At 41.9% G+C, this 14,850-nt stretch overlaps 1 protein-coding gene across 1 annotated transcript in view; it reads left to right on the top strand.

Annotated features, from left to right (window-relative positions):
- The window catches only part of CDH23 (cadherin related 23), a 394,671-nt gene that overhangs the window by 242,719 nt on the left and 137,102 nt on the right, over nucleotides 1-14,850 (top strand). Inside the window, exons 18-21 of the mRNA XM_083740685.1 lie at nucleotides 3,427-3,499; nucleotides 4,411-4,527; nucleotides 7,538-7,650; nucleotides 14,486-14,593. Of these exons, the coding sequence (XP_083596811.1) occupies nucleotides 3,427-3,499; nucleotides 4,411-4,527; nucleotides 7,538-7,650; nucleotides 14,486-14,593 (411 nt within the window). The remainder of the gene's footprint in view (nucleotides 1-3,426; nucleotides 3,500-4,410; nucleotides 4,528-7,537; nucleotides 7,651-14,485; nucleotides 14,594-14,850) is intronic.

The raw sequence follows: 14,850 nt of genomic DNA, 5'->3' as shown, positions 1-14,850 counted from the left end.
TGCACAGTATTGGGCATTGCAGAAATCATGAGTGATGAAAAGCCTGATTAAAGACCACCTGCTCCAAGCAAAAATAGCAGAGGATGGCAATTTAATTATAGTATGATGGGCATCACTGGCATGTGAAATTACATAAAATATCAACTTTAATAGCAAATACATCAGTCAAAGTTTAAGGGCTAGGGTAGCAGTTCCCTCTATATAAAAATGTGGCAATTTTTTATTCTTCTTCAGTTATAGCTTCAGTTATCTCTTCTTTTTTAGACTGAGTAACATTCAGAAAGTCTATGTTTAAATATAAAGATGATTTATTTGTCTTCATATATATATATATATTAAATATTATGCAAATTGTGTATATTGGTCTGAGACGAATTGAAAAGTAAAGTATCTTTATATTAATAAAGATTGCAGTCTTTCTCTTAAAAACAGAATAAATTATATTTTTATTAAGCTTTACATTTTGGAATATTTAAAATACATGTATTCTTCACCTCAGATAACTGATTAGAAGGGGGGGTGAAATTACTAGTAAAAAATACAGTCATTTTATATTTTGAATAATAGCTGACTAGCTAGAAACTGATTTGATATTTCATTACAGTATTTTAAGTCCTCCCTAGAACTGTTTTTCTTTCTGTAATAATGTTAATTTAATTGCAGAGCAATGATTGGGAAATCAGGTTTCTTTTGTCCCTCTGGGAAAAAATACATGCTAGAAAGTAAAATTTTAATGGGTAGGAAAATACACATACACACACATTTGTATACAGTGGTACCTCAGGTTAAGTACTTAATTCATTCCGGAGGTCCGTACTTAACCTGGAACTGTTCTTAACCTGAATCACCACTTTAGCTAATGGAGCCTCCTGCTGCTGCCGCGCCACCGGAGCACGATTTCTGTTCTCATCCTGAAGCAAAGTTCTTAACCTGAAGCACTATTTCTGTGTTAGTGGAGTCTGTAACCTGAATCGTATGTAACCTGAAGAGTATATAACCGGAGGTACCACTGTACAAGCTTAACTAAACTAATTGGTAAGAAGGGGTGAGGGAAGCAAATAGCAAAGCTAGTGATAATTTGGGAGAGCATGCAAGGCAGGAGACTAATTTAGCCCAAACACTTTATGTTACACAGTGATCCAAGGATCTGGTTTTGAATCCTGTAAAAATAAATTCCCATCCTAACAGGATGTATATGAAGTTTTCGGCCATTTTCGGCTTGAAATTTCTTTTCTGGATATCCTTTAAAAAAAAATAATACCATTGTGGATCAGATTATTGGAGAATGAGGGACATGGTTTGGTGAAATTAAATATTTAATTAAACCATCTAATTGTCGACATTTTCCCACTGCAAACTTTTGTTTCTGAAAGGTTTTATGCCTACGGTCAGAACAATTAATCCCCACAAATGCTATGCTGAATGGAAACATTTTTATTTAATGACCACATTTTTTGCCAGTGAATTCTGTACATTCCCTTTCACTGTTTCTCCTGGTCGCCTAGTCACTTTTGTGACAAGAAGAAAAGAAAGAAACATCAAAGATAGAAAGTACAAAAATCTCTAGGTCGAGCCTAGAATGATGAAAGCATGGTGCCTTTGTCTCCCTACAGTGTCTCCAGTCCAGATACAGTCACAATGCGTTCTAAGGATGTTTTCACATATTGTCAGGCTTATGTGCAGATGTTCTTCATTTGAAGCAATGTGTGTGCAGTGGAAACTCTTTTTTTGTGTGGAGTGTATTGCTTCTCCAGGCTGTGCGTCCATTGTGAGAGAACCCAGCATATACAAGCTACAATTGGCAATGTTGTTAAATGCCTAACTTTCTGTTAGCTAGAGGCCAGTCTATTACTTTTTATCTCTTCAAGCTTTAAGGCACTATTGACAGTGGGATTTTTGAAGTATTGGCTTCTACTATTACATATTTTGTTGTGCTCTTGAAACAGGTGTGGGTATCAAGATGGAGTTTGAACTATAAAAATAGAATAATGTTCTGAATGCGGATAACATAGAATCTGTGAAGGTTTGTGTATGCTCTTCACAATAAGCACCCTCTGCTCACTCAGAGAGATATTTACAGTTCTTTATTTTACATATGTACAAGCAGCACAGTACAACTTATGCATCTGGATCGTCTGGTTCAGATTTGGGGAGTGGTCTTTTCCTGCTTCTCCTCCAACAGAAGAGGCAGGCAAGCCTCATGGGATGTCTCTGATCCTTGCACAGGAATAGGCTCTCAGTCTGTCCCTGAGCTCCCTGTGCGGTGCTGCTTTAGCATCGGAGAACCTTGACACCTCCTGGCTCCCTCCAGCTCTCTCCCCCTCTCCCCCTTCCGTCATTTCCTGACCGTCTCCTTCTGACTGTTCCCGTCTGACTCTTCTCCTCCCCCCAGCTCAAAGGCTTTCCTTGGCAGTCCCATGACAGAATCATAGAATTGTACGATTGGAAGAGACCCAGAGGGTCATCTAATCGTTCAACCCACTGCAATGGAGGAATCTCAACTAAAGCATCCATGTCAAATGGCCATTCAACTTCTGCTTAAAAACCTCCAAGGAAGGAGAGTCCATCACCTTCTGAGGGAGTCTACTCCACTGTCAACCGTTCATTAGTACGTTTCAGAGCACAATTCAAAGTGTTGGTGCTGACCTTTAAAGCCCTAAACGGCCTCGGCCCAGTATACCTGAAGGAGCATCTCCACCCCCATTGTTCAGCCCGGACACTGAGATCCAGCACTGAGGGCCTTCTGGTGGTTCCCTCATTGGGAGAAGTGAGGTTATAGGGAACCATACAGAGGGCCTTCTCGGTAGTGGCGCCTGCCCTGTGGAACGCCCTCCCTTCAGATGTGAAGGAAATAAGCAGCTATCTTATCTTTAAAAGACATCTGAAGGCAGCCCTGTTTAGGGAAGTTTTAAATATTTAATGCTGTATTGTTTTTAACACTCAATTGGAAGCCGCCCAGAGTGGCTGGGGAAACTCAGCCAGATGGGCGGGGTATAAATAATACATTGTTGTTGTTGTTGTTAATTTCATAAAAAGGTTCTTCCTGATGTTTAGTCGGAAGTCAACTTTATTCTGATTGCTCAATCTTCAAGACAGATTCCCTATCTCCCCGTGACTTTGGAAACAGGTGTAGAGGGTCATCTGTTATTGCAGCTTGAAATGCAGAATTGTTTCCTCAATGTTCATTCCATGTTTTGTTCTGGTGGCTCAGTGTTCATATTGTGTCAAAGTTTGTATTATATTAACAAAATAAAATGGAATGCTGAACGAAATAGTAGTTACAAACCAAATGTGTCGCTTTTTTTCTTCCAATATATGAGACTGCGCTGTGTTTTGAGGTGTTTTGCATCATGCTTCATCGTAACATTATTGCTGCTAGGTTAGATGTTTATGTTGTGTGCTGTTTTTTCTCTTTTATCTTCATAGGATGAAAATGACAACCCGCCCACGTTCAGCAAGCCTTCCTATGTCATCACAGTCATGGAGGATATTATGGCAGGTTTGTGAGCTGCTCCTGTCATTTCTGACACTGCCTTGTTTCTCTAAGCAATAGTTAAGACTAATCATAGTTCTGAGCCCTGACATAACAGCAAACACGGTTCGTTGAAAACAAGTGGAAACTTCCAATCTCCTCTTTGTAACCACACCATAAACTAGATCATCATTTAGTGCTATGTTCACACCAAGTCAAGCTGTTCCTTAGAATACAGCTCAAGCCATAAAATTCTGTCTTTCTGGGAGCCATGTGCCCTACCTGTCTCTCTGCTTGCTGCATTCCTTGGCTACTTGAAGGAAAATCACTTTTCATGTACAAATCTTGAACCGGAAATTAAAATAAGGCTGCAAGCCTAAGCATGTTTACTTGAAAGTCAGCTCCAGCAAAACCAATAGGACTTATTTCAGGACCAATATGTTTCAAATAAGAACATTAAAACAAAATCTGCCATTATTATTTCCCTCCCAGAAATCTAACGTTTTCCACAGAACAACCCCACCCCCCTCTGAAATTCACTTTGCTCTTCTGTGCCCCTCTCAGCATATATTCTGGTACGGTAGGTAATATTATTCCCAATCAGTGTCACCTGCCATAGAGTGATAGGATGAATTTAGTAAGTGGCAAATGTGGAATATCCTTACTACTTAATAAGCACTTTCACTTACTCTTTAGAACACATTAGCTTACATTAAGGGGGGGGGACCACACAATGTTTCAGTGAATACAGAAGCAAAGTAATGGTAGAAAGTCTTAACCACTTGGTTACTTGGATGTCTGTACTAGGCTTATGTTCCAATGACATCTTCAATCCTAAATCAGATTAATTTCAAACTAGTCTAATTTGGCTGATGAATCAAGCGAGTGGTGTGCCTGAAAAATGAGAATCCCTCATCACCTTATTATTTTTCTCCAAGGAGCAACAGTGCTGTTTCTAAATGCCACTGATTTGGATCGGTCAAGAGAATATGGCCAGGAGTCCATTATCTACTCACTGGAAGGGTCTTCTCATTTTCGAATCAATGCTCGCTCAGGTAAGCACAACCACAATATTCTTTTTCCTTCCATGCTTAGTCCATCATGCCTTTGCAGTTGTTATCTTTAGTCTCTTCTGTCTCTTCTACTCTCCCTCATTTTTGCCATGCTGCCCAACCACAAAAGAAACAAACTAAGTCTTTTGAGTGTCAAAATAATGACTCTTCAGCACATTATAATTCCCATACAGTGTAATCATAAGGCTATTTTTGTGACATTCTTCAAGGTGGGTGTACAAATTTCCCATAACCCAAATCTACACATACTCTACAAATCAAGGCAGATTGCCTTAAGGTATGGAAAACTACACCAGGATAAGGCAGTCTCATCAGTGCTGTTCTCAGGGTCTCCCTAGTTTTCATACTGAAAATTTAAAAGATTCTAATTAGGGATGGTGGGGGTTTTTCGATTTTTTTTTTCTTCAGAGAGAGGGATTTTTAGATTCTTCTCTTATTCATTGACCTAGAAAAAGAAAAAGAAATTCTCAAACTATTCCCCATCATTTTTTGTCATTCCTCCACCCACAATGCCAAGGAACGGCCCCTGGTCCAGGGCCCTGTGGAAGATGTAAAATGAAGACCAGACTGCCAAGACACTTGATGCTGAGACTTGTAGGGGGGAAAGAAAAGAGCTGTGCTATTGCCACTGTGGATGGTGAAACTTTTGGAGAATTTATTCTCCCCTGGAGAATCGCAACGTGTTTCCCCCAATTTCTCTTACCACAAATACAGTGCAGAACTTTGAGATGCTACTTCCACTCAAAGCACTGTATTTTTCGCTCCATAAGACGCACCTGACCATAAGATGCTCCTAGTTTTTAGAGGGGGAATGCAAGAAAAAAAATATACTTTAAAGGGAGCGCTGAGCACAGCCTGTATGCATCCCAGGTTCTGCTCAGCGCTCCCTTTCACGAGCCATGTGGAGCGTGTGTGCTGCGCTTGCAGGCTTTTCCCCGAGGAGGGAGAAGGGCAACCTGTCGATGACGGGCTGCCCTTCTCCTTCCTCGGGGAAAAGCCCCCTAGAGCCGCACACACGCTCCGCGCTACTCTTTAAAGGGAGCGTGGCTCTTGGGGGCTTTTCCGGGAGGTGGGGGAAGGGACAGAGGGGCTAAGCCAGAAGCTAGAACAGCAAGAGGGAGCGCTGCACAGCACTCCCTCTCGCTGTTCTGGCTTCTGGGTTAGCCGCGCAGCCTGCATTCGCTCCATAAGACGCACACACATTTCCCCTTACTTTTTAGGAGGGAAAAAGTGTGTCTTATAGAGCGAAAAATACGGTATGCACGAGCCACAAGATTCAGTTGGAATTGGCACTGGAATTGGCACTTCAGAAAACAGCCCACTTTGATCCAAAGTGGTTTATAGCCTGTGCAGTTTGCCCTGAGGTCCAGCCAAGTTGGCTTTGTTCCCCATTTACAACTGGGAAAAATAATAATAATAATAATAATAATAATAATAATAATAATGGCTATAGCTTTATTTCCTTTTGACCAGGGATGGGGAACATTTTTCAGCCTGAGTGTCACATTCCCTTCTAAGGATCTCATTTACTGATCTGGCCACTACAGGTTCTCCTATCTTCAGTGGTAAAGCAGGTTCTGGGCCTTTTCGGAGGGGGCACCATATAAGTTTTAGGAGCAAGATAAAGTAACACATTCTGAAGTTTTAATCTGCTGGGGTTTTAGAGATACAATACTTAATGTTGTTTGTTTGTTTGTTTGTTTGTTTGTTTGTTTGTTTGTTTTAAAACAAACATGTTCATGTAGAGTTATTCAGACTGAATATTGATATTGTTTTTGCTTATCATTTTATCATCCCTGCTTCAAAACATCCCTTGATGAGACAGGATATTATTATTATTATTATTATTACTTTTGCTATTTCCATTCTATATTGCTGGATAGCGATGTTTTAGCCCAAGTACACAAAGTTCAGTTGAAACATATCGTCTATAGTTTATCATAGGTATCATTTTCCTAATTTCCAAGTAATTTTGAAAAAAGCTTAGCAAGGTTTTTGTTACGAGATCAAGTTCGGCCATGATGACCCTCCTTGTTGAAATATTCTGTAGGGAGATAGATGCATTAGGGTTCTGTGGTTTAGGAACAGAAGAACTTTTCTGTAGAAGTATCCTCACTGAAATTAGCTGAAACTGCTCTGTGAAGGTGTGCCTAATTGGATGTAACTTTGTGGGCAAAGTAGAGCAATCCATCACTGAGACACACTATTTTTTTATTTAAAAAATCCCCCACTGATTAATTCCCCCCCCCCAGTCTACAGATTAATGGGTATCACAGGAACTTGGGAGGCAAATGTATTTTAGTAAAACCTTTGACCTCCTGCAGTTCTGTAATCTAGATTAGTTTTTAACCCCATCTCTGATATATCTGCTGTGAGAAGCACCCTACAATCGAAGAGAACTGAAATGCACAATTGTAGAAGCTGAATTCTAGAGGTGGGGTGCCGGGACTGTGGAAAGGCTGGCGAATAGATTATCCCATCTGGTTTAGCGCAGACATTTTTGGTCCATTTCAGCAAAATGGCTGTAAATGAAAGTCCAATTAGAGGAAAGTCCTGCAGCATCAGATAATTAAAGAAGTAGTAAATCAGATAATTAAAGAAGTAGGAGGTAGAGGTCCAGTTTCCAGGTATCACTAAAGCTCTGCCAAAGGCATACATTTGAAGGAAACCCCTTCAAAAAAGGATCATGGGATGACCAACTTGGATGGCCTCTGAATGTCTGATAATGGGAATCATAAGTGTGTAGAGTTCTATTACCCTCCATGTCCTGCTTGTGTAGCCTTCCTGTAGGTATCTGGTTGGCCCCTGTGCAACCAGGAGCAGACGGGCTTTTCTTCTGATCCCGCAGGGCTCTTCCTATGTCCCTAGGTGCTTTTCTCTGTGACCTATAACAAAGAAAACTCTTTCCTGTCTCCTGTATGTTGCTGAACCACAAACACTCGACCTATGAGCTCTCCCTTCTCCTTTCACCTTCCTCTCTTGCCTTCTGCAGGGGAAATCACCACAACATCTCTGCTGGACCGGGAAGCTAAATCTGAATACATACTCATTGTGCGAGCAGTAGATGGCGGTGTGGGTCACAACCAGAAAACAGGCATTGCCACTGTGAGTTGAAATTATTCTTTTCCCCTGCCGTGATGTGTGTTGTGTTGTTGTTGTTGTTTTAAAATCATGATGCACATTGCTGGGCTGCAGCGCCCATCATCCCTGACTACAGTGGTACCTGGTTACAGATGTTTCAGGTTATGCATTTTCGGGTCGCGCACTGCGCCGAACCTGGAAGTACTGGAACTGGTCACTTCTGGGTTTCGGCACTTGTGCACGCGCAGAAGTGCTAAATTGTGCTTTGCGCATGCGCAGAAACGCCGAATCGCAACCCACACATACGCATACATGGTGCTGCAGGTTACGAATGCTGCGGGTTGCGAACGTGCCTCCCACATGGATCATGTTCGCAACCCGAGGTTCCACTGTATTGGCCAGACTGTTTGGGATGGATGGAAGTTGGTACCCAGTATCATTTGGAAGAACAATCAACTCTTTTCAACTCTGTGAAGCAGCATGTTAACTGGGTTCCTTCTTGCCCAATACCACCCAAGCCTACATAAGGAAACTGAAATGATCCCTCACCCGCCTGCCTCCAGTCCCAGTTTTACTTAAATACCTTGCAAGGAAAGGGGCCTCTTTGGCTGTGAAGGGTTGTCCTCAAGGAGTGATTTATCTTGGATTGTTAAAAAGAGACTGAAGGCAACAAGGAGAGAAAGATGCTGCTACCAGCAGTCATCTTGCCTCAGCCTCCAGGAGGCAATCAGTATGCACCCAAACAAGGCCACTGCTCTGCAGAGCCAAGCTGGCATGCTCAACATGGCAGCCAAAGCCTGCCTTTCCCAAAATGAATGTGCGCATAGGAGTGGAGAGGGCGAAAACATGATTAAGAACAGAAGCAGAACTATTTTGTTATTGCTGGGAAGGAAGCAAGAGACACAGCACAGAACGCACATGCAGACATGGTCCTTTCCTGAAATATTTTCCCTCCCCCTTTATTAGCTGGTGTCCTTTGGCAATTTCCTTTCTTTTGTATCAGTATTGCTGCTTTCAAGCCTCCTCTCATTTGCTCTTGGTATTTGCTCTCTCTCTGTGCATGTGTCTTGTCCTCTTTTTCTTTCTTTCTTTCTTTCTTTCTTTCTTTCTTTCTTTCTTTCTTTCTTTCTTTCTTTCTTCCCTTCTCGTTTTTTTTAGTGTGTTATTTCCCCCATCCATTCACACATTATTACAGAATGAGTAAGCTGGGTCCCTGCTGGCCAGATACTCTTCAAACAATCAGCCACTGCTCAGTCTACCAGGTGACTGCCCCAGGGCACCTAACTAATAGGAATTTCAAACACTTTAAATAATTTACCAGGGCGGTGAGAAACCAAGGCAACTGTCTTGATTACATGTCTGAGCTTCTCTGGTGTGCTCCTGGCACTATACTCTCAGGGCACAAAATCCCATAAGTTGCTGCACCAAATTATCACCGCCTGCCCCCCCCCTTTCTCCCCTTTCAACTTTCTTATCAAAGCTTGCATTTTCAAAGGAATTAAATTTTTTTGTTGGCTTTGCCAGATCTCCAGAAATAGCTTGGTGATATCATGCCTGTGTCTGTCTTGGAAATGTGTATGAGTGCTTTCCAGGTAGTATTTTTAAACTATAGAAATGGCTTGACTGGGACTATTTCAGCAGGAATTTCCTGTCAAAGTCTTGTCAGATGAGCAGGGACTACTTTTTCAAAATGGATTTTCTCCCATTTAAAGCCTTCAGAGGGCTAGTTCACATATGCATGTTCAAAAGTCCTTATCCGTTTTTACTGCTGAGTTGTTTAGGAATATATCAAGAAAAAAGCACACCAAGAACTCAGGCCAATGTAAGTTTCAATAGTGGGAGTGGTCCCTACAAAACGCATTCAGGCGGGCATTATCGAGATGTGGGTTGAAAGATGATCGAGTGCGGAATTGAGAAGGTGATATCTGGGAATTGCCAAAATGGCATCTTAATTTTACGAGGTGTATAATTTTGAAGATATCAGTTCTGCACTTGATCCTCTTTCAACCCACACATCGATAATGCCTGCCTGAATGCGTTTTGTAGGGACTGCTCCCACTATTGAAACTTAAATTGGCCTGAGTTCTTGGGTGTGCTTTTTGGGGGGTATATTTAATAACAAGAACTCCAACTTATTTAGAGTTGTTTAGGAAGGCATGTAATTGGTAGTGTGTCGGCTTGGGTATTTGGGTGTCCCCTAGTTTGTCTTGTATTTCTTATTATTTTTGTTGAAGTCTGATAGAACATAGAAGCTTTTGGCTTGCCATTTATTTATATGAAAACAATTAGAAAATAACAATTCCTTGTCTGTAGCATCAAACAATGACTTGTGTATGTGGGTGGTCTGTGAATGCTGCGAGACTAAGCCCCTTTTCCCAGTAGTAGTCAGTAGAGTGGGGTAGCAGCATATACTTGACCTCCCGTCACCAGCGTCACCATGGCTTACTGAGAGGGGCATAGTGGTAGTGAGGTCAGCACAGTGCAAATGCACAGACAAAGCGAAACTGGCCAGTATGTTTGCACCACGCCGACCTCATGGCCACCTTGCCCCTCTCCCTCCCAGTAAGCTGCAGGAGTGCCAATGATGGGAGGTCAGCTAAGAACCTGTGCCACCCAATACTGCTTCTTCCTCTTTTGGGCTCACTTCCATTGGACCTGGGAGGGGGACTGACTCCAGCTACAAAGGCAGCTCCTGCCACTAAAGGTGCCTAGCATGGTTTTCCTGCCTGTGTTTAGGGTATGGTTGTTTTTGTTAGCTTGCTAATATGGGTATAAAATACATTTATGGAATGTGTTTGATATGGTTATTATTTTCATTGCACCTGTATGCTGTATGCTGATAATCATTTGCTGTTATTGTGAGCTGCTTCGAGCAAAATTTGGAAACGTGGCATATAAATAAACCTTGTGATGATGAAATTATCCATAGCTGATCCTTTACCACAGCTACAATTTTCATATTACCCCGTGCCAATTTATATACATTCAGCTGTGTTGAATAATCAAACGGTACACATGTATGTATAGGCCAAAACTGAAAGTATCTTCCAACTCCCACTACCAATATTTCATTTTTTAGTATTGGGTAAGTTAATGGGATCCCTCTACCTTACAACTTGACTTGCCTTCCTCTGGTTTTTGGAGTGAGGCGGGATTGACACCACTTTCTCCTTCCACTTTCTCCTATCTTGATCAGATTTGTCACTTTCTTCCATTTTCCTTCCTCTTCTTAAATCTCAATGGCATTGCATGGCCCTTCTTAAAATACCCAGAAGGAGCTGTGTTTAAATTGTTCAGGAGTATCATGTCATTGCAAATACCAATTTGCTGTAATGCTGTATAACTTTACTATATGTGTGCAAGTGCTATATTTATCACAGCAACTAACAAAACAAGAGATTAATTTCTCAGTGAAACATTTCAGCTTTCAGTTGCTCTGAAATGATGTGTTTGTGTGTCATAGATAAAAAAAACCACTGCTACGAGTGGGTAATAATAATAATAGTTTTATTGTTTATGCCCCGCCTATCTGGCTGGGTTTCCCATGTCAGACATAAAAAAACTTCCCTGAACAGGGAACAGCCTTCAGATGTTTTCTAAAAGTTGTGTCATTCTTTATCTCCCTGACATCGGATGGGAGGGCGTCCCACAGGGAGGGTGCCACGGCTGAGAAGGATGTTGAAGCAGCATTTTTAGAACTTCTGGTGACGTACCTGCTTTGTGAAGTCTTTGCTCACATTCCTGTATAGTAACAGATGTATAGGAACAGTTAGAATTGTAGCCGACAAAATTAGTAACGCCACTCTGTTGCTTCACAGCACTGTCCACACCCAGGGGTGCAATTTAGGTAGGCCGGGCAGACAGTCTCCCTTGTGTACTGTATAATCATGCCAAAGCCCCCAATCCTTCTGTTTAGACACAAGTGACTATTTGTCTTTTGTTGACAGTACTGCTAAAGTTATCTAGGTGTAAAAGAAAAAGAAAAAGATTGCAACAGATGTTCTTAGCATACATTGGGGTTTTTTGTTTTGCTTTTTTGCAAAATTGTACCCTTTGAACCTCATTGAATTCCTCTGCAACCCTGCATACACACACCGCTAAAATCTCCTGTGCCGAATCTTCCCAGTCTCAGATGGTGCTGCTGTTCCTCAGTCACCAAGTGTTAACTGCAGGCATACAAAGGTAGCCTTTACTCTTCACAGATTGCTTGTGTGAGAACAGCCCACTTTGCACAGGCTAATAAACCAGACTAATAAACCCGTACTAGTGGCTCTCGGGAATAGCACTGGTGGCATGTTTTTCTTCTTGATTATAATTTATTTTCAGTTTCTGCCTACAATGATGAAATATACTGGACTCCATAGGAGATACGCAATAACAGTGTAATTACCTCCTATTTGCCATGTTGACTGATTACCCCCTGAGCTAGCCTCTTAGCACTATTGAGAACATGAATATGAACATGATTGTAGAAATGCACACCTATCTTACTGTTTCAGCTTGGAAGGAAAAAGCAGCAGGAGCTTTTAACAGTGTGACCGTATACATGCCTACTCTGAAGTAAGCCCCGGGGAGTTCAGAAGGGTTTACTTCCAGGTAACTACAGAATTGCAGCCAAAGAACTGGATTCAGCTAATGAGTCCCACTAACGGAAGCCCCAGTGCAAGGCCTTCCACAATGGAGGTTTTTGCCCCCCTCTTCCCACGTGCCCCCTGCTCTCCACCATCACCAGTTGGCTTCAGGAGGGTTGAGCAGACCCCCAGAATAGCATGCAGCAGGGAGGAGGGGGGAGATTGTTGCATCTAGCAAGCTGGAATGCTTGTACTGACAGAACAATCTACTGAGTGCTATGCAGAATTCCTCCCTAAATATGTTCCTAAAATTCCAATTTATTATAGGTGCTAATTTAGCTGAAGGCTAAAGAGAGTGTAAAAACCTGAAGCTCAAACAGAAGATTTTTGGGAGTGAGTTTTTTCCAGCTGTTAACATTCTGGCATAGTTATAGGAGCAAAGAGCCTCACTAGGTTTAAAACAGACTTTGATAAATTTATGAATGACGCTGCGTGGCTCATTCTCTGGTCTTTTGGGTTCAAGGAGGATTCCCCTTTATCTCTCAGTTGAATGCTTCCCTGCCCTTTTCATGTGCCCTCTAGCACTACAGCTAGAGAAACTAGGTTGAGTACCCATCTAAATTTATTTTGAGGTGATTTGATACATGAATTTCTCAGGACAAATATACAGAGATGGTGACAATGTGTGTGTGTTGTTGTTTTGGGTGGAGCCATATTAGATTGCCTTCCCCCCCCCCCCGGGCTAGAGTAAGGGTGCACATCAGACCAGACACAAGTGTTTGTTAAAACAAGCCATCACAACTCCATTGATTACAGAGAAGTATACAGAATTGGCATGGCACAGGAGTCTTCAAGTACACCTTCCTTCTGAGGGAGTGGGTCACTGGGGAAGGGTCTTCTCATTTGTGGTGGCCTGTTTGTGGAATTGTTCCCCAAGGTAGGCTCGCCTGGTATCTCGAATGATCTATTTTTATATTGTAAACCACCCTGTGATCCTTAGATGAAGGGTGGTATAGCAATATAAGAAATAATATTAACAATACAGTGGTACATCGGGTTACAGGTGCTTCAGGTTACAAACTCCGCTAACCCAGAAATAGGGTTACCTAGGGTTGAGAACTTTGCTTCAGGATGAGAACAGAAATTGTGTGATGGTGGCGCGGCGGCAGTGGGAGGCCCCATTAGCTAAAGTTGTACCTCAGGTTAAGAACAGTTTCAGGTTAATAACGGACCTCCAGAATGAATTAAGTTCTTAACCTGAGGTACCACTGTATCTATTTTGTCTGCCAGTCAAAGCCTTTTTATTTTCCCAGGCTTTGGGTAGCTGATGTATTTCTACTTTGCTTGTTTTATTGATCCTTGCTTTTACTCTGCTTTTTTAATCTGTTGCTTTGAACATTTTAATTGAAGACTATTATAAAACGATTTCGATCCATTAAATAAATAAACAAACCACAATGGCGCCCATTCATTTGGTACTGGTAGATAGGATGGCCAAAAAAGGAATGGTTTGCTGTGGACAGTCCATTTTTCAGAAGCTCCTCCATGCCAACTTGTACCTTTTGTGTTCTAGTTCTTCCCTTCTGCTAGTCTGATTTGTAATGACACTGCTCTGATCTGCTGCTTGGTGTTTGGCCATATAAACACTTCTGACAGGAGCTAACAACATTGGTGCTAAACCACATTGCCAAAAAAAATTATAGTCATGTATATGAGATTTAAACCCAAGCCTCAGAAGTTCAGCCAAGGAATAGAAGCGACATGTGACTTTTAAAGTTAGCACTCCCTACTTTGTACTGTATAATCCAGTAGCAGAGGAATTACTCAGCAAATTGTGAATAACCCAGACAACAATAATGGAAGTGGCTGGGGGGGGGGGGCAGGAGATGACATTAGTCAGATTTGTTTATTTATTGTGACTCACGCGCTTGTAGAGAGAGGGTTCCTGCCCTGCTGTCAAGCAGTCACAGCACAGAATTCTGAAAGCTTCCCTGGCGAGTAGAACCTCCTCTTCCAGAATAAGCACTGGCGTTGCTGAGTGAATCAAATGGGCCTCCAGAGGCAACATCTTGCTAAAAGCTGCATCGCGTGTGACAGGGGCATTAGGACAGACGTAAAGGAGAGTGTCTTTGTCAGACGTTGTCATCGTGTTTCTGTCTGGCATTCCTAACCTGTATGAAAACCGTGTTCTGAGGTTGCCGGTGCAGATACAGGAGCGATAAAAGGAAGCTGGCCAAAATGTGTGTTGCTTTATTAAAGGCTGTATTTACAACTATAATTCTTTCCAGGTAAACATCACTTTACTGGACATTAATGATAACTACCCCGTGTGGAAGGATGAGCCATACTTCATTAACTTAGTAGAGATGACTCCTCCGGACTCGGATGTCACAACGGTATGTGCTGGTGGGGAGGGGGGGAACATACCCACAATTCTTTCTGTAGTTCAGAACCACCATTTTAATGTATTATGTAGATGTGCAGATTTATTTATTTTTAAAGCAGGTATGAAATAAAAAGTAATTGGCATACATAGTCTTCAGGTATGTTTGGCACACTTTAGCCAAAAGAAATACTCATAAACACCGTTCTGATGTTGCATGGGGGCCCAGGGGGGCTTACAGAAGAAGGGATAAGCACACAGAGATCAACA

This window comes from Podarcis gaigeae (assembly GCF_964106915.1).
Source record: "Podarcis gaigeae genome assembly, chromosome: 5".
Lineage (NCBI taxonomy): Eukaryota > Metazoa > Chordata > Lepidosauria > Squamata > Lacertidae > Podarcis > Podarcis gaigeae.
Note: the sequence above shows the minus strand (reverse complement) of the source record. Positions and strands in the feature narration are given on the sequence as shown.